The following is a 27,328-nucleotide window of genomic DNA, read 5'->3' as shown; positions in this document are numbered from 1 at the left end:
TTTAAGTACTTAATGTCTAATCCATAACTAAAAATATGTATTTTTGTGATTACAGTATTTCCATTAAAATAAGACTATATATACTGTATATATTTAATATATTTATAATATAAAATGAGACATACAGTGGTGTCTCTGACTGTCCCTTAAATGATTTGGATGTACAGTACTATCCTCTTTCCTAAAAGCTGTTCAACAACAGTGCAAACATTGTTTGAAGAGTCCGTCACCACAAACTACACGTCAACGGCATCTCAAGAAATGCCAGTTTGAGAGTTGTGGCCAAACCGTCAGTCATATGTGATATAAAGTGAAGTGTCATTCACAGCGTACACACACACAGACACACCAACACCTAATACCCTCTCGAAAGGCATTCACTGAAATCGTATATATTTTTTGGGGGCTCTTATGACCATTAAGTTTACCAAACAATAACTATTACTACAGTATAATATTGAACATCATTTAATTGATATAATTTTGAAGTTATATAATATATATATATATATATATTTAAATTTTTATATTAAATTATTATATGATGATGTTTAGTGATATTAGTATTATTATTATATTTATTATTATTTATAAGGTACATTAAATAAGGTAGCATGATAAGGTATATCAGTTAACTACCGTATAAATAAATATATATTATTTATAACAATTTATTATATAAAAATGTATAATAAGTAAATTTTATTGATATTATTTGTTACATTTATTACTAATTTTGATATTTGTTAGATTAATAATCCTCTTATAGTTTGTTAAAAGTTTGTTTAGTAATAATTACAATTAACAATAAGTGTTGGATCCATAATATTATTATATATTATAAGTTTGTAAATTATCTATATTTGAATTTAGTGTTTATTATAAAAATCACTACAAGTTTGTTGATATATATAGTAAATACTGAAATACAGGTCATTTGATTGGAAATAAAAAACAGATAAATTGATAAAATTAGTCAACAGTAAAAACAGTTGTCTTTAGGGAAATCAATGAAAAAATCACTACTAATGTAATGTAAAACAGTGGTAAAATTGGATGAGAATTTTTTTTTGTATTTCATTATTTTCATTATAGAAAAACTTGCTTTTAGTAAATAAATATAATTGAACACTACATAGACTATATTGTAGATACTTTTTCTATAGACTGTGAGACAACCCAATCAATGGGACAGTTAGTTATGTGCATTCATTTGTCCACACAATGAGATAATCAAATACCAGTAAAAAACACTTTCAATTGTTGTTAAACTGAGAATGTCTTAGAAGTCGTCAGCAAATTGTAAACAGGGTTTTAAAAATCATTTGGGATTTCATTGCAATTGAATACATGAGTGATGAGATGTTAGGGAAAAAATCAATCCAATATAAAGGCATAAATAAAGTTATGCTGTCGTGTCATTCAATTCAATTCAATTTGCATTTCTCTAATTTATTGAATGCTAAAAACAGTCTCTCTCTCTCTCTCTCTCTCTCTCTCTCTTTCTACAAGTCATTTGACATAATAATTCAAATTGTCAGCAAAAATAGTATAAAGGCATTGATACTATATTTTATTTAATATTATGCAACGCTTAGCGTTTTTTTGTAGATTGCTTTTTGAATTACTAAAAAATGAACTGAATATAAGTCATCAAATATATGCTGTATTCAATGATACAGTTAGTAACAAAAATGTTGAAATAGGTTTTTTAGTATAACTATATAAATATACCATATAAATTTGTTACAATAATTGTCATTTACTGTATTTTCAATATTTTTTAAAAATTATTTCATAATATTAAAATATACTGTAGATATATAAAATATTAATAGAAATATCAATAATATCTAAATTTATTTATTTTATATATTAATAGTTAATCAAATAAATTTAATAAAAATAAAATAAATTTTTATTTAATACCTAACAAGTGTTTACTATATATTTTTTTGCAAATAAGTCTAACATTTCTAAGTACAACATACTATCTATTGTTAAACTAGTTTACGGGTCATATGTTTTCATATTTGTTACTCTCTTTTTTAATATCTGTTTATAGTTAGAAATAGTGACACAAAACGTTAGTCTAACAAATGAATAATATTTTATAATAAAAAATGTTTGCATTTGTTTTTCACTCAACTAATGAAATAGTGTTTGAAAACTGCTTTCGGCAGAAACCTGCTGTTTGTGAGCGATCTTTCATCACTTAACAGACAATAAAATATTACACTTTTTTTTATTAGTAAAAGCTTTAATATACAAAAAGCAGACATTAATTTTGTGGCAATTTATAAAAAGACATAATATTAGTGACATTTTTTTTAATTCATCAGACAATATGTGTTCACAAATATTAAAGAAACAGCAAAATAATGTTTTACTCTTAAGGAGTCTAAGTGCTGCTCAGGAAACAGGAAACAATAGCCTACAAGTTTGTGACAAGTTTTTTGATAATAATGAGTGAGTCGATAGAGAGAGAGAGAGAGAGAGAGAGAGAGAGAGAGAGACTTATTATTTTTAATGCATTAATGTATGTCTTACTATAAAAAGCTACTCTCGTTCTCTGTCTGTCTGTCTGTCTGTCTCTCTCTCTCTCTGTCTCTCTCTCTCTCTCTCTTTCTCTCACTCACTCACTCACTCACTCACTTTTATAATAAAACAATAAATTTAATAAATATAAATTGTATTAATTTTGCATTAGATGTATAAAAATAAAATAATAGAAAAACTAACAAAAAATAAAAATAAATTCATAATGAATAGTCAAATAGATTATATGTTTAACATATAAATTAAATTGTTACACTCAATATTGTTAACTAATATGTTACTTAACTGTACTAACACTACAATTCCCAGTTGGGACTCTCATAACGTGACATTTGGTATGACATACCGCTTGTATTGGTAAAACACATGATAACCTCCTGAGGGCCTGTCTATGAGTGAAGGCATATTGATATATAATAGATAAGAGTTAGAGTTATTATTAATATACAGTATATTTATGAACACTTATGTTATGATTGGTGATGCATATGCTTTATATCATTAAATACAGTATATCTTTATTGATATCACAATCAGATTCATTAATTTCATATAGTATTCAAACCATTTTTGCGACTTCATTGTCAATCTTATAGTCAAATGAACTCAAATATTATATTACTTTCTCCCCTCACTCTCACAGTTAATACTGACTGCCAGTCACTGATCATCACTATATCTTTCTAACAGTTAATGCATTGGACATTACATGATCTCTCTCTCTCTCTCTCTCTCTCGTAATATTAGAGTCAAATGTATTGTTATTGTGCAGATAGTATAGTAGGGGTACATACAGTAGTATACAGTAATATTATGTATAATAGTAGGCACTGTACTGTCATAGCCTCCCGTTAATCGTTACGCTACACAACATTGCGCTTCAATACATCTTTACAGTGATTGATATTTGCTGTGAGTTTAAGAGTCTTTTAAAAATAGATGTTTAATGTTATACTAAATGACAAAATAGATAACAATTCACGACATTATTAAACATACTTTGATACTGTTTTTTAAAAATTTAAAAATTTTGATTATTTTAATATACATTTTACTTTAACTATTAATATAAACTACAAAAAAGTTAACATTTTATTTTACAGACTTATTTTTTTAAAAATAAATGCAGACAACAAAATAATGATTATTACAAGTAATGCTAATAATAAAATTTTATAAATATTTGTGATTCAATTAAGTGTATTTCTGTCGAAAAATAATTCAATGATTTTGATTCACTTGTCGACTAACAGCCGGTAAACCCTTGTTTACCCAACCGTTTAAAAGATTGCTATTTACTAAACGCTATAATATGTTATATAATAATTGCTCCCAAAGGGCTGTTTTAGTTCAGATCATACCTTATCCCTGAACCCCATAATGTCAATGTTAGGGCTCATTATTATTGATAATGCGTTTACATAATGAATATACAGTATATAGTAATAACGGTTAGCCATTTGAATGCATTTAATGTTTTACTTTTTTTATCGTATTATTATTATTATTATTATTATTATTATTATTATTATTATTATTATTATTATTATTCAATAACTGATGAGATGAGGGCAATGTGTAAATAAAATTTAAATATAAAATGTCATATAAATTACTAATAAAATGATTATTTGAGTAACTAATCGATAAGCGAGTGTTGGTATGCAAATCAATTGCAATAATGTTGGGATTAAAAGGCAAATATTTTTGCTTGAATTACAAAAATAATACCAAATGTGTCAACAAAGAGGTGGCGTATAAATCATTGTTTGATTAACTTTTTAGTTTTTATTACCCTTTGCTGAAAGTAAGTAGTTTTTAGTAGAAACTATTCAAATATAAATTGTTAATAAATAAAATTGTTAATTTTTTTGAATTGCAATTTAAAATATGCAATTTATATTAAAAATAAAAAAAAATAATAATAAATTCATCTCTAAGAGTTTTTATTTATAATTTTATACATACAGAATATTTATCTAAATTAACATTATTTAATTTGGATACATAATTAACTTTTGAAAAATGTACAATTATTTTCTATATAATAATAATTGTTGTATTTTATAAATACAGTACAGTATACATATAATAAAGAGTAAAATTAAATTATGACTAGTTATAATATTTATAACATATAATTTTATAATAATTTTATAATAATTTTATAAATAACAATAATTTTGTAATCTTACACATTTTAGATTAATCCAATCTTGTATACACTATAATATTAATAATAGTATAATTATAATTTAAGATTTTTGTGTATACTATTATTATTATTATTATTATTATTATTAACAGTTAGATTACAATTAAGTAGTTTTTGCCACAATTTTTTTTGGATTTATTTTACATTTAATTGAGTAATATTAAATGGCAACTGATGTTTAAATTTTCAAAAAATTAAGATTTGGAAAAATTATACATTTATGAGATTTATTAAATGGGAAATATACAGTATATTATTTATATACTTATTAATCTAATATTATTAAGCGACCTATTGATTGTAAATAATATTTAAATATAATATCTCATAAATATTTTTTATCACTTAATCAGTTTTGTTTTGGCAAATCATAGACTAGTAGTTGTGTCTACTATACAATTAGATTATTAAAACATCAATAGTTGGTAAATGTTTTAATAATTAATATCTTATATAATAATTTAAGATTAAAAGTCTTAAATTTGGCTCAAATTATATATAATATACAGTATAAATTATAAGAAATAATAATATTATTATAATAACTATCAAATTTGAAAACATATATTAATTATTATTATTATATATATATATACGATAATCACTGGAGTATCAATGTTTCATACCTTTCCTGACATTAATTGAGTAAAAGTGTGTTAAAAGTAAGATATTAAGCGTTGCAATGCTTATCACGCGTAATGAGAATATGAGCCAATATGAGAGGTCACATGAGACGGGTGGTGATGGTGTGGCATTGAAGCGTGATGTGTGGCCGATGCCGCAGCTATATTTGAGTATAGATTGCTCGGACTCGTCCAATAGGAAGACGCCGACGGGAATATACTACCAGAAGTCGACGGAGAGATACCGGCGCTGTGAACGGCGGCGGCAAAGTTGAGGTGTTTTGCAGCCGATCCGTGATGTGGATAGCCTGGCGGCGGATGCATGAATAGATCGGCCGATTGATAGGCCGCTTTGTATGCCGACGGGTCAGCCGTTGTTGGTTGTGTGGCCTGAGCTAAACCCTGTGTAAACAAAATCAACGACTAAATTGAATTATTATATATATTACTGCATAAAGTTATTGTCGACAAATTTTATAATTATTTTAATTTGTCTGAACAAAAATTAATATTTAAAATAAATATAATAACCTGGAAATCAAATTTATAAGCGTATCGTTTGCCATGGACCTTGGTCATTATGTTTTTATCGTAATAATAACGCAAAGCTCGACTCAATTTATCGTAATTCATATTAGGCTTACTCTTCCTTTCACCCCATCTTCGCGCCACTTCATCTGTAATCAGAAAAACAATTATTAATTAGTTTTATCAGTCAATACATTCAACACTATATACTGTATTTGTTTGTATATTAATTGCCGTTTTACTAATTATTATGACAATTAATAATTTGTATATATATATACTGTGTGTATATAAGACATACCTGGGTCTGATAGTTTGAATTCTCCATTAGTTCCCTCCCACGTAATACAGTGTGAATTAGCACTATCTTGAAGAAGCTCAAGTAGAAATTGCCACAATTGAATTTGACCCGAACCTATAATTATATATAAAATGTCATCAATTTGTTAAATGGTGTTATCATTAAATTTTTAATTAACAAATGTTTTAAAAACTAATTATTAAATGTTTTTATTTTTATCACGACTAATAGAAATGTAAATTATATTAATGAAAAAATCGATAGATATTTTGTGTAACAAGAAAATCGTTTTATTTAATGTTATGCTTTCAAAAATAAATTAAAAATTAATACTAACTAAGTTATGTGTATAAAATATATTAATATTAATATTGTTATTATTATTATATTTTTTAGTTTCATTAAATTATGATTATTATTTTGCTTTTAATATATGTTTTATATTAAAAACAACATAAATAACTATTGTATGTTAAATATTAATATTGTGTGCAATGTTTAACTTAGTTTTGTTGATTTTATTTATAAACTATATTTACAACTAAAATAACATAATTTGTTTTATTTTGAATAAATATCGATTCTATATATTTTCTATATATTATTTTCACACAATTTATGAATAAGGCATTAAAAAATTATATAAAAATATTTTAACGTATAAACTACTCTGTATGTCTATCAATGATCAAGTAATCAGATTTTAGTGATAATAATAATAATACAGTAATGATAAATACTTTAATGAAACTAAACAATAAATTAATGAAAGTTATGAAATCACGTATTAGTAGATAGTATTATATGGTATATACTGTATTATCTGTAAAGTATATTAACTATAGTATATTATATGCAAACATAGGTTGTGTAGATAATAAAAAAATGATAAATAAAAAATAGATACTTTAGTATCAACTATTGTGAAACATTAAATATTGTGATACAGTAGATGTTAGATTATTATTTTTAATTGAAATGTTAATTAAGTTTAATAATAATAATACTAATAATACTAAAAATAATAATTATTATTATTGGTATTGATATAGTATAAGCAATGTTAAAGTCTAACCTGATGTTGTCAATCGTTGAGTTGTAGGTCCAAACATAGTATATGGATCTGCAAATATAGTGATAAATTTGAGATAAAATATATTAAAGTTAAAATAATAAAAATAATAATAGATATCATAATTATTAAAGACTACGGACTAAATGCATTGCACTTGTAATGGAGGAATCCATTAGTAATATAATATGATTTTTAAATGCAACGAAACCTTATGATAGAGTAAACATTGGGTGAAATGAGTCAAACCATCAAATTGAGGCATTGAGACAATACCAACACTATATACAGTATAATCGTTGGGTACCTCATCTCGACTTCAATTATAGCTAATATTCAGTGTACATAACATAAGACCTAACAATTTACTAAAAAAAACTTTGTGGTCACACTTTTATGTTTGTCTTATTTTTATGATATAATATTTACTTTATTTTATTATATGTGTGTTTGCTTTAGCTGTGAAATTACATCAAATCATTAAATTTTATAAGATCTTAATCCACTTAATACAGTATATTCAACAGTACAGTAAAATAATAGATAAATATTGGATATAAAATATATTTTCCATTAAAATGTATTATTTTACTAAATTTTATAATAAATACACTATTAATATATAATTTATATTATAATACCATTAAATTTTGACATAATTTTTTTTGGCTTTTTAAAAGTGATAAATGCCGACAAACATGAAAACGTTAAATCATATTATTGGTTAAACAATGTTTACTTGAAATGGAAACATCCGTATAGTTATGAAGTTATCAAAAATGGTTAACACAATTGGTTAATGTGTTGCCATTATATGATATGAGTGCATATATATGTTGTGATTGTGAGAGTATGTCTGAGGGAAAGGCATCGCCAAAGAAGGCAAACGTCCGGATGAGTGAAGGAAATTGACGAAGAATTCAACGATTCCTGTGTCCGGAATTTGTACCACTCTATTGATCTCTGACTCTAAATATACCGGTGCTCTCTAGCATTTTCATACCATAAATTTATGTGTAAATACAGTACATTTTCATTTATTATATTTTCAACATTTTATTTCATTTAATTTGATTTTCTATACAATAATTGTAATTATTGTTGAAAAAATCGAGTGATAATCAAAGGGTTTCTTACAATTGTATTGAAAAAATTATATATAACTAAATTTTATATTCAGTATATAAGTTATTATGTCGTTTACCAGTTTACAGTATATAATTTATATATAGAGATAAATACTGTACTATCGGTAGTATATTATAAAAAATGCAATAAATTAAAGTTAAAATCACTATAATATCGTTGGCTTCCAGTCATTTGAGTTTGAAAAGAGGGACACAAAAAAATGTCTCAAACATAAGTAATTTACGTCTTATATGATAGCTTTATGTTGTTTGAAAAACATGATGTGACTGTAATGTACTGTAGTGTAGATTTAAACACAAATGTTTGGCTTTTAATGTAATGTTAAAGGCTATAAACTCATCGCACACACACACAGCTATGACACTCTCCCTGTCCTCACTGTTGTTCACAAATTGTGTGTCTGTATTGTGGATTCAATTTACAAACACTATAGTGAAAAAAGCAATGATTTATCTTTAGCTGTCGTGTGATAGTTATCACTCATGTTATATACTCTGTTTGTATATATCAATGTCACATCATATCTAATAGGATTATGGTTTACGTTTGAGATTATTATAGAGTATTATATTATATTTATATAATAACAATCTATTGAAATCTCTATATAAATTATATTACTGTAGACTTTCCACTTTAAAAAATATTGTCTAAAATATTTATTTCTGTTGTATTCCCACTAAAACATTTTGATTTTGTTTTTTGGATATACATATAAAATACAGTATATAACGAAAATTTCCATTTATATTATAAACAACTTTATAGCTCAAAATCCAAAGTGTGCCCATTTGTATAGTAATACAATTGCAATAAATACTACTTTTATGTAGTAATAGTTATATATAATATAAATTTATATATATATATATAAAAAATATTTGTTATAAATACTTATTTTTTCAAGAATTAGATATACATCTCTAATCTCTAAGTTTAGTTTAGTTTAGTTTATAAATGAGTCGTAAATAAGGAATTTCGTGAAAATAAAATGATATTACAAATGCATTGAATTTTGTTGAGTTTATTATAGACTGTCTTTCTATTAGGAGTGGACTCCCTATACAGTGAATCGCAACTATTGCTAAACAGCAGTTAGGATTCACTGATGCGTTAGTTTAAGTCCATTCAATACAAGACCTGAATATATAAATGGTTTTGGGATGAGTTAAACAACAAAAAAGTTATATAAAGAAAACTCATGTATACGTGTTTTACGATATGATATCTTATTTAGTTTATTGTCAAATACAAGCAGGACTTGTAAAGTATGTGTGCATTGGATTTAGTGAAAGAAATTAAGGCATGAATTGATTGGTTCATTGCTTATACAATAGCTGTGATTTGGACTGTTTTTGTCTCAATTTTTAATGCTAACAATTGTATTGATACATACCCTGCATATTCCGTAAGTGTGAGTGACTGTGCGGCTCCAGTACTGATGGCTTTGTCATACCGCTGATGGCATTGTGATGATAGCCTGTAATGGTATGCAAATTGTATTTAAAATGCAATGTTTGAATTCAAATCTTATTTAAAGTAATAACATATAAATTTTATACTCAAATTTTGTGCAAAATTATATTAAAGAATTCAATAGAAGCTGAATATATAATATTTGATTCAATTGTTGAACCAATAAATTATGAATCACTGCAAGAATTGGATTCAAATAACAATAATATTGTCAACAATATATGGCATATAATTTATAATACTATTGATTATCATTTGTACTCGTTTTTAAAAAGCCTTATTGATTGGAGAATATAACAACAACAAAAATAAACTCATATTTATCATTCAGTTATCTTTGAATTTTAGCTAAAAATAAATGCTTTTACATTAGTTTTAATATGTGATTTGTGGCAATACTGTTTGGCAAGAAATTAATAGCATATTTCATGTATCATATATAAGCTTATAATTTACAGTATTGTAGTTTAATATTAATGTTGAAGCGATAGGACTGGTAGCTGTAATCATATAACAAATATGTTGGTAGTCGTCAAAAAGTAGTGTTTTCACCCCCTCATCCATTAGATTGTAGATGATTAGCCTTCACATACATATACATAAAATACATATATCTATATAATAATAATAATAATGTGAATATATATGTATATCGTGCCAACTGAGACTTATTTATATATTAGTGTAATGCCATAGAAAGTGGTGGTTCCACGCAATAGAGCACATCATTGTGGCTTCAAATAAGCCAAATGACGGCAAATAATGCACTTTTATATTCATTGGCTTTTAGTCACTTAGAGATGTGTGTGCCGTAAATGTGAAGTGCATTAAACATTATTACGATAGGCATTACATAACAACTACAACACTAGTTTATATATTATATACAGTATACTATGCTAGACATTACTACTTTATTTTAAGTACATAAATATATATATATATTTATATATGAATATATAATAGATAATATAAATTTTCAAAACATTTTTTTTTTGAAAAAAATAACTCCAATTATAATATTTGTTAGGACTTGAGGCACACTTTAGCTATCGGATAGAAAAATAAGCGCTAATGTCTTGGTATTACAAGTTTAATGCTATTGTTAGCTAAACATATTTGTTAAAATATTTTATGTGTTAGACTAGTTTTATCATACAGTATATACAGTACATAACCTATACCTAAAATACATATAGAAAAACAACAATAATGTTTTACATTTGTATGCTTTTTAAACAAGTTTTTTTTGTTGTTGTTATGTTAAAACACTTCTGATAACTATAACAAATCTTGAAAAGTAAGCAAAATTTTTATGAATTATGATTTGTTTGCTATGAAATATATAACAACACAACAAAAGTCAACTTAAAAATCTCTCTCTCTCTCTCTCTCTTTATATATATATATATATATATATATTATTTCAGTTAATATTCGTGACTCTCTCGTACTCTTTAAAAAACTATTTGAATGCAAAAAATGAATGAATGATATGACGGCATATAACATAAGTGTATACAACACTAATATAACAAATGAATTCACGCGCGTACTGTACTTTAGTCTGGATGTACTGTACTAACAGTGCACTACCGCCTACAATAAATAGGGTATTTGTCGATGCATAGGACCGACTAATTTGTCACCTGTATTGTGCCGACATATTATAACAACGCTCACCCACCGGTCTCTCTCTCTCTCTCTCTGTACTGTATGTGTAAATTATGTGAGTTAGGGGATCGCGTGCTAACTCACTGTCCCTACAGAAGCAGACTTTTTTTATTTATATATTTAAAGAATACATTGGAAATGAATGTAAGACTCAATTTGTACAAAATATTAGCACTAAAACAGTAATATTTGGACTTTATATATATATATATAAATATATTTTGGTGCATACGCTACATGTAATAATAATATGAATTATATTTTATATAAATAGTTGTATTATTATTATTATTATTTTCATAAAAATATTGTTCAATGATTGCGGGGGTTGTTGGGTGTGTCAAACGGTAAGTTAAAAAGTCAACAAAAATTGATTGCTGAGAAAAATTGAGTGCCTATTGTTAAAAGTTTGAACACAAAAAAATAAAATAAACTGTTTTGACGTCAAATGGCAGTGAGTTTTGATGACTATGCTATAAATCTGGTGAAATAAAAATGAGAAACGATATCCAATTTATATTATATTTTGTTAATTAGCTTCAAATCAAATGCGTGAATGAGATTCTCACGAAAAGTTATGGACCATAACAACGATGGGAAACGTTTAGCCATTAAGACCAGAGGTTAACACTATTTATTTAGGACAACACCTGAGCCCTTACTACCACTCCATACCATACAGTGTCTACTGTAGTCGTGTATAATCTATTCATTATTATTACATTCATTGTATGTGAGAGAGAGAGAGTGAGTGCCGGAGAAATACAAATGAATAGTAAAACCAATCATTGTATAGAAATTTGCGATAAACTAATAATGTTTACAAATATATATATTATATATTGTATATATTATTTATAATTATAAATTCTAATAAATTTTAAATAATTTAATTTTATGAAATAAATTCAACATATAATTTAGATAAAATATTAATTATTAATATAAAAACAGTTTAATTTAATCATTTCATAATGTTTTTATAAATAATATATAAAATACTATAATATTTAACATTATAATATTCATTGGGACGATAGAGTTGTTTCAATATTTAATATTGTAATAAATAAAATTAAAAATTATTTAAAATTAGATTTCAATTTTCAATTTAGATTTTCAGTAACATATTTTCAAATATGTACTGTTTTTATGAATCAATTATGATTGAATGCAATAATATTAATACAAAAATAGAAATATATTTGTTTTGTAAATTGGATTTATGCGGAAATTATTTGAAAAATCGTAAAATACAAATGACTTTGACTTTATACGTGGCAATAAGTTTTATACTGAATATTATTTTATACATAACATTTAACATAAAAAATGTCTAAACTAACAACTTTTGAAAAAATATTTAAAAATTAAATATATTTAGACAAACCTTGACTCGGGGAAGGAGACGGTGAACCCCACGCACCCTTATATGAGGTCTCTGTAAATATTTTAAAATATAATTTATTAATAATTATCAGTAAATATTATAAAATATTTTAATATTGTTTTATCAGATTAGTTGTTTAGTCATATATCAAATGATAATATTACCGGTGAATAACATTTGGGGATAATTTTTTGTTTGATTATAAAATGAATCGGAAATTAATGAAGAAGTGGCCAAATGTTGGTCACAATTAGTTTCTGATTTAAAAATTGTTTGCATATATTTTATTTAAAAAAACAATTATTAACTATAATTGTTTTGCATGAAAATCTTAAAACATTAAAAAAACTATATTAAAGTTTTTGGTCAAACAATATGCAATACCAAACAAAATTTATAATAATTTTTTTTAAATAAATTGCTTAATTTTCACAAACAAACAAAAATTATAGAGAAACACGATTTTTCAAACAATATTTTCAAAGTTGGTGTCAGAAGAAAAAAAAACTTTTATTACATGAAATTCATTTCATATTAAGCTGTTGTTTGAAAGCGGAAGACAAAGTAATAATTAAAATGCAAAGAGTAGTAAAAAAATGTGACAATTGTTATATAAGCAAAAATACTGCTAACAAGTTAACAATGTTTAAAGCCATTGATCAGTTAGCTAGTGATGAGTTGTATATTATATGATATAAGTTACCACTTTATATACTATGTATTATAACATATATATTATGATAGAAAAGTTATATTTGACTGTTATATGTATTGGTAATGTCGTTGACTAGAATAGCAATAGTGATCCCAATATCGATCCCAATTGAGAGCACTGTATGTCTGTATTGAGTTTTGACATTCAGTTGTAGCGCATTCAGAGCAAAGGCTTACACATTACATACATACTGTATATACAGTACATAAGCCAGCGCTGCATCCAAACAGTGAGAACCAATGGTGAGACTACTGAAGCCAACACTGAACACCAATGGAAAGCATATTCAGCGACCTTTTGGGTGGGAACTGACTAATGATTTTGACACTAACTATCATCATATATAAGCTCATCATCTTATTTATTGATCTAATATTTTGCACAAAATTAAATAAATGACAATTTTTGCTGTCATAATGTATAATCTTAACACAAACACACAGACATATGCCAATTATTATGTATAATACATCAAATATTTAATTATTTTTATGTTAAATTCATTTAAAACTAAAACATACATTTAAATATAATGTATAACAATAATAAATTGCGAGTATTTTCTTTTTTAAAATTTAATGGTTATTTATTTAACACTAAAATTGAAAATAATAATAATGTTAAATACTAAAAAATTTTCAAACATAAATATTTTAATAATTTGTATAAATTAACATACTAATAAAATTTAGTTATGATTTTTTTAATTTAAATATAAATATCTATCATTAATATAATTACTCTATGATTTGATGATACTTATGGTCAAAGCACTCAATCAAATAATATTGTTTTATATTTATACTCTATAAATATATATGCATTTAATAAATAGTATAATGAAATTGCATTTAATAAAAAAATGTTCACGTATTAAGTGGAGAAAAACGTGAAATGATTATTTATAAAACATTTATATATTGTATTGTATTGTATATATATATACATAAATATATATATAATATAATATAACAAATAGGGATGTGTTAGATCCGGTCCGACTATTTTTTATTTTGCTATATTTCCGAAAAATTTCCGAAAATTGTTAATATTTATCATTTAATTATAACATTATGTACTAAATTTATATGATATTAACAATTTTAGTTTTAATTTAATTTCTAAATAAAAATGAAAACATTAAATGGTTAATCAATAGATACTGTTTATATAATATATATATATATCGTATAATTTTAGGATATTTCCCATTTAACTAACAGTTCATAAGATAATCCCATAACTAAAGCTTATAGACATAACCATTCATTTCAATAATCATTGTATTGTTAATACAAAATGAATATAAAATCAATTCAATTCAATATTTTTTCATTTGATTTTATAGTTTTAATGGAAAAATATACACAAACAAAGTGTAGACTCCTGTAGAGTATAGCAAGCCTTTTATGAATTGTATAGTTGAATGAATAGCAATAATACATTGAAACTACAATTGAGACAAAAATGTGAAAACAATATCAAACTAAAAAAGAAAAATATATTCAAAAACAGTGCAATTCATTGGCACACGTATGACATGAAACATAACATAGAGAGCACACACAGAGAGAGAGAGAGAGAGAGAGAGAAGTGGTGTGCTATGAGATGGTAAGTGAGGTCACATTGATGTCGCATATTCTCACATACCGTATGTAAATAAGAGACGTTCACTTTAGGCACGTGTTTGTGCTCTGTGTGTTGGTTCAGGTTCTCAGTATCCCCTCCTGAGCCCACACGTGGCCCAACTAAGTTGTCCGCATAGACGCTAACATTGTTAACATATAACATACTGTAGTGTATATACAGTATATATCACACTATACTATGTCGGGCATCAAATCTCACTGAAAGATAGACATAGAAATTGAATGACCCGACGGTCGACGGCAGGGTATGGCTAGAGATACAACAATTTGATACGGCTTTGGCTTTGGATGCAAACAAATTATGTATGACTGTGCAGATGTAAACTCATTATTATTATCAATGATATGAACATCCCATTCACTTAAGCGTAATCTGATGTGACTCTCATGCGGTCCTGATATCAATGAGGTGGTAGTTAACAGTGCTATCATCACTACTGTCGTTATATAATACTTTATTGTTGTACTTCACTGCTATAAAACCGCATCAAAACATTGAAAAAGGAGAGCAACAAAAGTGCTTTTATGTGAATAAATGAATGAATCAATGATTACAAACACAACAACATATCTATCTATAAGTTTGTATTACAATCTCTCTCTCTCTCTCTCTCTCTCTCTTGCAGTACACTTAGCTATGGGTCAAAACCCATTACAACCCTCTCTTCCCAAATAACATTCAGTACATTAACAAAGAGACTAAAAGATAGTTAATGTAATACTCTGACTGCTATTAAATCTGTGTTGCGATACAAACAAAAATGTTTGCCAAAAGCAATATTTTATAACATATTCTGAGTCAACTCAAAATCAATTTAAAACTGTTGAACCGTAAGGCATAAACTTATTGATTATTATTAAATGAATACTAAAAGAGTTAGTCAATAATTTTAATACTTTACAGTTTTAAGGCATAAGAATATCAGCTAATATTTGTAAATAAGCTGCAGGTGTAGCACATGGATGTATAGGGACTGTTAGATAGTTATTAGAAAAGAATATAAAGGTTGTATCAAAAGTCGATAATAAGTAAGCGATTAATACGGTTCCTGTTTAGAGAGTGTTTGCATCCATTTGTCATTTAAGTTAAGTTTAATTTTTTTGTATATTATAAGCACAAAACACAATGGCTTTAACGCCTACTCAATTGACAAACAGGCCATCTAAGCGATTGTCAATAAAACTGTTCCCTTTATTTATATATACAATATGTATAGAATATATTGTCGATGACTCCCCATGTTTTATAAACTATCTTTCATTTGGAGACAATATTAAAGAAAACATTTGGACGACTCTCTCTCTCTCCAACATTTTGAATGCCATTAGTATCATATCTTTAATCTACAATTGAAAGACCAGTAATGTCATTGAAATCATTGAAATATATAATAAATTATGATATTTTATTACATATATTATGATGCCCTGTGTTGCTGACCATAATAGCCAATGGTTTCAATTGAAAGATTATATTTTATATGATATCAAAGCAAATATAACAGCGTTTGAATGAAACATATTTAACAATTGGTAAAATTATTACAAAATCTTTTTTATAAATAAATATTTTTATTTATTTCATATATTTTATAAAATTATCCATATTTTACTTTATATCATTTATAGTCTCACAGTATGTGTTCATAACAGTTACAAATTAAATAATATATATTTTATTTTGATTTTTAAAAAGCTTTCAAAGATAATGATCTGGCATTAGGACACATATTAATCCATTTACTGTTGCAGAGGCCAGGGATGACACATACAGCTTGCGTTTTGGATACACATATGCAACACAAGGTGTTTACTATTTGACGTTTGTATGGGATTTGCATCACAGCTATTGTGTAAACCAAATGAATAAACAAATTGTTAACCAACAGTGCAAAGGCCTAACTGTAAACTAGTAATGCAAATGTTAAAACCCGTTGCCTTTTGAGTGTGCGGGCGGTATATACAGTATATAATGTTAGATATATATATGACGATTGAGATGAATAGGGCGTGAAGTTAAAGGATCAACACATTCAGTCATTTTACTCCTCAACTCTCTCTCTCTCTCTCTCTCTCTCCCTATATATATATGTAATGTCTGTGTCATACAAATGTCACACAAAAGAAACCCAACTCCACAGCAAAGCACAGGCAGCTATAAACTGGGCCACACTTTTTTGTATGACTTTCCCAGACATCTATAACAAATACAAACAATAATTTATAAACAACTTTTAGAGATTTTGACTCAATTTATTTGTCAATAAAATTTGACAATTCCTGGTTATCAATCAATTCAATATATGAATACCAGTCATGATATTCACCCGATTTTTGTTGAAATCTTATACTTTTGGGTCATATATTTTTTTGTGCAACAAATATAATATTTGAAATATACGTATAGTATATAACATTTATTCTCCAACAAATTTTTAGTAAATAAATATTTTGCTAAAAATGAAAAACAGTTGAACAGTCGTATACATTATACTGAATTTATATAAATATGGTTTAAATAAAAAGCAAAAATAGTTGAATGAAATGAATATAAATTATTAAAACGGATGGAAGAGTTTAGATGAGAACATCAAAAGTAGTTTCCGTTTAGTGACCAGTAATGCCTTGACTTAACTTTAATGATACCGGAAGTGAGGAAATATGAAATGATTGAATTGTCTACAGCCTTGAGATTTACTACTATTTATATCATATATTTTTATACAATAAGATATCCAAACATATAAACAACAAAACTCATTGCATTAGATGAACATCTCATATATAACATCTGATAATAACATACATAAAAATAATATTACAAAACTCCTACTACTGTATTACTGTATTACTGTATTATTATTATCATTATTAAGAGGCAAATGAATAGAGAAAAATAAGCGACAAAATTGTAATTACAATGCAATTGATGTTATAGAGTGTGAAAATGAAATAAAGTAAAATCAAAGTTCAAACAAACGCTTTTTGAAGCAATCATTTTCCCTTAATTTTAGCTTTGATTCTCAATTTTGCTATTAATTTATTTTTCCCCGCTTTCGGCACACATATAACACCAACACATATACTGTACCATACAATACAATATAGCTTTAGATTATAAACATTGCAATCAATTGTGTGGTAGAGAATTGACAATACATTACAACTAATGTTACTGTATTTTACTTTATTAGCCACTGTTTATAGACATTGTTTGTCAATTTCAATAAAATTTTCAATTAAGACTTTATATTATTATATATTTCAATGTAATTTGTATAAAAGCAAAATAACTCAATGAATAACTTTTATTTATTTTTGTTTTGTTTAATAAAATCTACACTTTTTTCTTTAAATTGATTTAACGATTCAATTCAAATAACCTATTATTTTGAAATTTTAATTTATTAGTATCTAAAATATCAAAAATTATTTTTAGATTATAGTATTAATATATTTATAATACATGGTATCATTAGTAATAGTATCTCATACATTAGTGTAACGATATTTAAAATTTTATTGTTTTAAATTTATGTAAACTACCTATTAATATATGGTATAATAAATAAATATTAATTTAAATTTAATGATAAATTTTCAATGATATCACACACATTGTGTGCCAAAAATACCAGTTATACTCTAAACCCGTAAATCTATGATATGTGTGACTCTGAAGAGGAAGGAAAACGGAAAAAGTCGGGAAATCCTTCGGTCTCTTTCTGGTTGTTCACTCATTTTCTCTGGTATTCCCTTATTATTATTATATGTCGAATACTACTATCAAAAATCATATATAATATACACAGATATATATATATATATATATATATATATATGATATATATCTATGTGTATAATACATGTATACATATTATAGATAAATAGGAAAGAGTTGAGTTGAACCACAATACGTCTGACATATCCTTATAACTACTACTACTGTATTGCTTATCAAAACTCTTACTATATTAAGAAAGACATACATAAGGGTAATGTCGGACATTGAATGACTTTTGCAAAGTATGCTATCTTTTAATCAATGGGTGAATAGAGAGAGTGAGACAAAAACAAGAGACAGAACTGAGAAGTGAAATGTCATAACAAGAGCCCAACATTTACTCTTCTCTGAGCAATAAGACTACACATCAATGAATACCAGTGCTCTTAACTGTGCACTAAATATATGAGTATATATATCAGTATAACAGTATGAATTGTAATCAAAATAAAGTATTAAATATAAAAATATATTTTATATATAGTGTTATGAGTTGAAAGAAAAGCCGATGCAATGGGACTAACAGTACTAACAGTGCTCTCCATAAGCAAAAGCCAATTGAATATTGCTTTTTATTTGCAGACAAAAAGTGATATACGTTTTGATAAAAGGGATGTTTGAATGAAATGAAAGGCCACAAAACGACTGGCGGCTAAACACTGTTTTCTTTCTATACTATCATTTCTCTAAGTTTATGCAATATATCTATTTATTTATATATGCTTTTTATATATATATATTTGACAACCCAATCAAAATATATCGAAAGTAATATTTTATCACAAAATAGATATATATATAAATATATGTTTCAATTGAAGTGTTGGTGTTATGTAAGCACAACGATTGGTTGCAATGATGATGAGCCCATATTTTCCATATGTTTCTAAAAGTAAACCAATTTATAATATTATGACATACATAGCCCACTGTGTATATTATATGAGCGTATGAAAGCAAAGCCTAGGGCTATGAGCACATACACCACAAACTGTGCAACCGTTCACTTCATATCACAGTTAATGTTCAGTCAGACTCTCGATTCTGCAATAAATCTTAACGATTATCAACACTATATAACAACACTCAATGTTCATTGAAAACTACATATTAAATCAATAATAATAGATAGACATTGTATATACTGTTATTGTTAATATATACCGTACTATTGAAATCAAAAGCTAAGAAATATATATATATATAATAAATTCAATTCAATAAATTTTCATTCAATGATTCATTTGAAACATTCATTTATAAACAATAAATATGCTGCGGGAGGTCTGGTATATAATCATAATAATAATAATTATTATTATTTTTGATATCCTATACTAATTTAATTAAATATATTCATACTTTCTTTCAATAAATTCCCATAAAAATAATAATAATCGTCATTATTATTTATTATACAATATATAAATACTAAATTAATTGTCAATTCAAAATGATCAGTACATTTTTAAAATGTAAATATATTAATAATAATAAAAATCTAAACCCAAAACTATTATCATCTCTATTATTATCCAATGTTTAAATCCCTTCTCTATTACAGATTAAATCACAAAAGCAAACAACAATTATACCAATAGTTTAAGTCTTACAGTCGACCTGTTCCTCTCATATGTGGATTATCGACAACTTATTACTATTGAATACAACTAACTGTCACTACAGTATTGAGACCATAGCAAACATTAGGGAAGGACTGTTGTATTTAAGCAGATTTGTACTCATATGTGATTACTCTATCTATTATAGCATTGTTTGATAACACACTTTTCAAATGTATTTTTCTGATAGACATTGATATACAAGAGATCTCAATGTATATGACGCCTGTAATGACACTTTACATCATATAAAACATGGATTTACCGACAGATAAGAAGCTGACATAAGAGTCGTGTTTTTCATATATATATATTCAATACTATATATTGTATTGATTTTTGTAGACAATTATAACAGTAATAGAAAAGTGATTCTTATTTTTAAATAAAAAGGAAAATTTTGTGATGATTTTTGTTGTAAATTTAGTGATGCGTTAACTAAACACAACAAAAAAAGGATCGATTATTGAAACTTTAAATGTCAAGCAAACTAAATGAAAGATCAATTCCTATGTTAACAAGTGATACACCAAAATGACAACATTCCTCACTAACAAACACTTTGAAAAAAAGAAACTGACATTTGAAAAGAGGGCCTAACTTTCCTATTTTGCAGTGATAGTGACATTTATATAAAAAAATAGTATAGGTTTGCATCAAATGTACCGAAAATGCCGTCTATTAGGCGCGTGACCAACAAAATCATTAATGCGAGAAAAACATTATTTTCTTTGAAAAAAATACACACAATTTTTAGACTTTTTTGTGTTAGTCAGTGGTATTGTTAGGTTCACTCTATATACTGTATAATATATTATATGACCCCAAACTCTATACTCCTAGCGCTCAACAGTACAGTACAGTTCACTGTCAGACACTCTTTCAATATTTTTATCGATCGCTCCGATGGAGAGTCAAATGAAATTGTATTGAATTTTGTATATCCATGTCCTCCTATACAATAGATATATGTTATGAAATTAATGGCACCATCTATCAGGTCCACAATCATACCATTTAACGACTAACAATCAATATTTGTAAATTACAAATCAATTTAATTAAGTTTGTAATTATATAAATTTTTGATATTCTTTTTTTTAAAAAAATAATTTAAAATAAAGTGTTTAACATTTTAAATACTTTTGATAATTAATCTATAAATTAAATTCTGTGTATTAACATTATTAAATAACTTTAATAGACAATAAAAAAAAGTATCAAGATACATTGTCTAAAAATATTTTACGTTGCTTAAATAATGTTAAATTTTTAAAAATTAAAATCACTTGTACAGATTAATTGACAAAATTTATAGCTTATAATTTAAAGTTATATTTTTACTAGTTTTTTACTTTAATAGATCATTGATGATAATATTACTTTGTTAATAAAAAATTCAAAGACCAATAAATTTTATCAATTGCTCTTTATATGTGATTAAAATTAACTTTTATATATTTTGTTACATTAGATTATAATAATGATCTTTTTAAAAATTAATACGTTAAAAATAAGCATACATTTTATGAATAATGATTTGAGATTTTTTTAGAGTTTTTAGATTTATAATAATTTTTATTAGAAATTTAAAATATTATAGACACTTCAAATGCTATTTAATATCACTTGCTATTAAAAATAAAAATTCATTTAACCTATTATTAATATAGTAACTATTAAAATTGGTTTTATTAATAATTATTTTAATAGACGTATGTCTATATGTTTATTGAACGTTTGAAATAAACATATATTTTTATGTAGTATGTGATTAATTTTACATTACAAATATATTAACAATTTTTGTTGTTGAATGAACTAACTCAGTGTTTGTTATTATAGATGATTATTCATTTGTTAAATAAACTCAAATAATTTTTATATACTATAGTAAACTTTAGGGTCAACATAGGGTAATGTCTTAATTGAGACCATATTGTAAGCCACGCGTTAGCACATAGTCGACAGTGAGAGTCAATTGAAGCCAATATCACATAACCTTTTTTCTTCCCATGAATTTCTAAATTCATATCAATTGAGCTGTAAATCATTGATTCAATATATGAAACGCTGACAAAATGCACAAAATGTTTTCATTTAATAACAACTCAAATCAAATCTAATGGTGAGTGAGAATCTTTGATTGAGTGCAATAAAAATTGAGTAACAGTTATATATATATATTTATTTGTATAATAGACTGGTATTCAATATAAATATAATATTATGTTATTTTTTAATGTTAGTAACACTAACTATATATTCATAGAAATTCAATGCATTCCACACTCACTTCACATATAAAAAAGTTTTGACGCGTGAGAACCAAATGCATGAATAGATTGCTAAAGAAAACATTTACCAAAACATCAACCATTATGTTATCCCTCTCTCTCTCTCACTCACTCTCTCTCTCTCTCTCTCTCTCTCTCTCTCTCTCTCTCTCTCCCCATCACTAACTACTATCCGACTCTCCCACTCACTTATTCAGTCACTCGCATACTGTATCTAACAGTACGGTAAGTATCCATAGAAAAATACATTACTCTATTCAATATAAACATTAACACAATGTATATATTAAATGACTTACCATTTTTTGTAAGTCTAAAGTTGTGACCAGAGTTGGCACTGCTGTGGATCAGGTTCTGAGAATAACTACTCTTGTTTTGATCTGAAATATATCACATTTTTTTTGTTATCTAAATAGTTGTTCATTTGATTGACATAAAATTAATGTCAACTTTTCAATAGATATCTCACATGAAGAAGTTAGTGTTGTTAATGTGTCGATCGATTGATTTGTTTGCTTCTCTTGTTTGCAAAGATTAATGGATGCTATTTGTAAGTAATCATAAAATGATTGGTTAGTCTAAATGGTTTGTCTAAAATCAATGTTAACTAAATGGCAGACATTGTCTGAGGAGTTGGAACTGTGCGTAAAGGAGTTCTCCATTGTTAGAGTTCGTCAACTTCTTGAAGTCATCGCGAGTCATACGACACAAGTCTTTGCCGACAAAGTGATTGAATCTATTGATATCGATGTCATGCAATACATAGTCTTTAACTGTCCATTCGAGCCATTGTCTCACTTGTTCCCAATTCCAATAAATTGGATCCAATTCTTAAAGACAAAAGATAAACAATTAGTCAAATCAATTGATTTTTATTGTTTGCAAAAACGATTGGCTTTTCTATTATCATAAGTAGGAGTTGCGCTAAAATGTTAATATCTTTCAAATAAAATATTGTCGATTCAAACAACAAAAACTATTCATTTTTCTATCAATGATATCGATCGACGCATGGCTTACAGTATATATAGATTGAGATAACAGTATTAATACAATACCAAAACATAAGGCATACTATTAAATCAAAAACTAGTTTTTTATTGTTTTATAAATAGATTAAACTAAACCTATAATTAAAAATTTTATCAACAATTACTAAAAAAATGTTTATTATTAGTGTGTTATTATTTATTATACTAATTATTATTATTTTTTAATTAAATGAGCTTACATTACAAATACAATAATTATCGATTTGAGCATATTTTTAAAAATAAATATAACAAACAATAATTGATTAGCTACTAAAATAAACTAATTAAACCAATAATTTGGTTAAACATTTATAAACTCGATAAAAATCATGGGTAAGGAAACGTATTGACTTTCCGAGAAGGAAAACAATTGGTAATACCCGACACATCACTTCCCGACAATTGACATCCGTTTGTTGCTAAATCTCATTTGACGATCTCATCACTACATATAAACAACTAAACAAAAATCTACAAACATTTGCAATAATTTTTTTCTCCTTCTAATTTGGATAATATTTATTTCATAATCAGTAAATTAATTGATGCAAATTGCTAGATGTATAATAATAATTAAAATAAAATATGTCAATTAGGCTAAATTAGCAAAACTATGAATTATTAAAAAAAAACATTGATTTGTTATAATCTAATATTAATGAATAAATATCACCAAAAAAATAAACATACGTTTATCATCTGAATTATTGACTGAAGACTCTTGCAATGGATTTGAGCGTATGTTAAGTCCATCCTCTCGTAAGGAATTCAGTTTTGATGGACAATGATTTCCAACTGTCATATTAATCGTATATTTAAAAATATAACAATATTAAGTATTAGTAACTAAATTTGATAAATTATATTTTTTTTTAAACTAAACATTAAAAAAAAATAAATAACATCCTTATAAAATATCATCTTTTTGTGTATGTGTTTGTCAAGAAAAAATTGTTTAGTTATGAGAAAGTAATCAAAATATATTAGCTATTTAGACAAACTTATTCAAATATATTACATTTGTTGAAGATATTAATTATAAATATTATACATAATTTATAAAACTATTAAAAATATGTTATATTACAATACTGTATATTGTATTGCTGTACTTAGGTTTATATAACATAATTCAATACATTTGTAAGCAAATTAGAGGAAATAATAAAAAATAAAATAATACACAATAAAAATATCAATTAGATTGTTATTTACAGATTAGTATTTAACAGATAATAATAACAGTTAAGATATACTTACAATTATCCACAATATAATGTTGACTATTCGGGGGTGAATTTGCTGAGAAAGCACTTCCAGAGCAAAGAAATTGATCTCTCAGTGCAATCAAATGGTTTGTTTCGTTTTCCTGATTCTTAGACTCGATATCAGTCTCCAAACATTTGTCTTCATTATAGACATAACGTCGAGTGTCGGCGGAGGCAGAGATGTTGCACTTATAGATACAAGCATTGGGCCAATTGTTAGCCACGGAAGGTAACTGTTGTCCATTATTGGCAACTGTTCCGTTACAATCACCATTACTGTTATCTTCATTACTACTAATACTGTTTTCTTCGACCTTAACTTGGATTGAGATTCTTGGAGACGGCCTATTGGTCTGACTGTGCGTTGAGATGGAGGCCGTGGCTGAGGCCAGTATACTATTACTTTGATTGCAAACACTGGACTTATGGATAATCAGATCACTCTCAAAATCATTCAAATTATTATTTAAAACATTTCCAACATTTGTCAAAGTATTTGTATTATTGTTGTTATTATTTCCAGAATTATTACTATTATTAACATTGTTTGAAAACATCTTCATTTGACTAATAAAAATCTTTTATTCAAACACTAAGTAATTAAGAAAAATATATGTTTTTAGTTATCAAATGAAAATAAATAAAATTATTAATAACAATAATAAAATAATATTTTTAATGCTTATTAAATGAAATGAGTAGTAAATTTACAATAAAAGCGGATGCATATAATGTTACAAAATGCATACAATTTTGTTTAAATCATTTATACAGTATTGGCTAACTGTGCAAACGCGTCGACACATATAGTACTGTATTTAATGTGTAAATGTCATATATATTATATGATATATTAAATACATATGAGAGTAATATGCATGCAAACAACAATTTTTAATTACATTATGTTTTGACATTATGTATTTTGATAGCAAAATTGTTGATAACAAAAAAATTGACTACTAATTGGTGATGTACTCTAACTGTCTAATATTGATATACATTTATATTAATAGCCGCTATCAATGTTTTGACTACACGTCAAATTGGTCTGACTTTTAGCAGTCACTCAAACGTAACGTAAAATCATAAATGTATTAAATTTTTCCCATGAGTTACATCAGTTACTCCCGTATCCCAAACTGAGAGCCCATGAATATTAAGCACTGGTTGCCAACAATTATAGTGTAAAGCAATAATATGTTTTAGTGCATCTCTACTATTTTGGGGGCACCGCATGCAATGCTAACTGAGTTATGATATCTATTATATAATACACTATACAGGCTTTGCTTTTAATTTTCAATTATGATTTTTTTCACTACTCTTTTTTCATTTCATAATTTTTTTTATAGTTATTATATAGCATTGACTTCATCAATGATGTGATCATTTATATTACAAATTTTATAACTTGTATATTGCATCCCAAATATCTAAGTCACGATATATTGTATATTCAATAAGGTCTGTCATATTATGAGCTTTTGAGCTCAATTGTTATGTATAGTATAATATAGTTGAAGTATCATATCAAATGAGTTATACATAGCATATCATAATGTGTTGCCGGTACCGGACCAACAACCAACAGTGCTCTATCAGTCATGTAGTTTATGGTTATATTATTATTATTATTGTATGCATTGATGTACAATAAAATGAATTGAAAATAAGCAAAAACTATAGATGTGTTGTACTGTCAGTGATGTCAATGAGGAGTGTGCCGAAGCACTGGTAGTCATTGTGTTCGGGAAATTGAGTCACCGATCCACATGCAAGCGCTTCTCTATATACTAGTGCCAGCTTTTTGGGGGTAGTTTTTGGCTTTTTTCTATGCCATAAATACTATAAAAATGCACGCATTCATGTATGGCTTGGTATGAGTGACTATGAGTGAGAGTCCGGTGCTCGGTATTAATGTTCAGTAAACCATAAGACGGCACGTGTCGATACACACATTGCTGAGCGC

General features: G+C 26.1%; 1 protein-coding gene across 1 annotated transcript; it reads right to left on the bottom strand.

The window, feature by feature from the left end:
- Positions 1-5,381: 5,381 nt before the first annotated feature.
- Positions 5,382-25,865, bottom strand: LOC128962632 (transcriptional regulator ERG homolog). Its single transcript, XM_054309026.1, has 11 exons — positions 25,349-25,865; positions 24,779-24,883; positions 23,675-23,884; positions 23,524-23,598; positions 23,354-23,434; positions 12,988-13,038; positions 9,844-9,927; positions 7,302-7,349; positions 6,227-6,340; positions 5,929-6,074; positions 5,382-5,799 (listed from the first exon to the last, which is right to left on the bottom strand). Exons 3-11 carry the CDS (start codon positions 23,754-23,756, stop codon positions 5,464-5,466), a joined length of 1,017 nt encoding a protein of 338 aa, XP_054165001.1. The 5' UTR covers positions 23,757-23,884; positions 24,779-24,883; positions 25,349-25,865; the 3' UTR covers positions 5,382-5,463.
- Positions 25,866-27,328: the final 1,463 nt, after the last annotated feature.

Source organism: Oppia nitens, unplaced genomic scaffold, assembly GCF_028296485.1.
Source record: "Oppia nitens isolate AA-2021 unplaced genomic scaffold, nextdenovo-longstitch-racon4-pilon3 scaffold6_pilon_pilon_pilon, whole genome shotgun sequence".
Taxonomy (NCBI): Eukaryota; Metazoa; Arthropoda; class Arachnida; order Sarcoptiformes; family Oppiidae; genus Oppia; species Oppia nitens.
This window is presented reverse-complemented; position numbering and strand designations above follow the sequence as displayed.

What these genes read in the sequence shown, in the direction of transcription:
- LOC128962632 (XM_054309026.1), bottom strand. Translation starts at nt 23,756, where the DNA reads ATGACTCGCGATGACTTCAAGAAGTTGACGAACTCTAACAATGGAGAA. An exon ending in AACAACACTAACTTCTTCAT is followed by an intron (nt 23,435 to 23,523) that starts GTGAGATATCTA and finishes GATATATTTCAG; the next exon opens with ATCAAAACAAGAGTAGTTAT. An exon ending in TCAACGATTGACAACATCAG is followed by an intron (nt 6,341 to 7,301) that starts GTTAGACTTTAA and finishes ATATAATTATAG; the next exon opens with GTTCGGGTCAAATTCAATTG.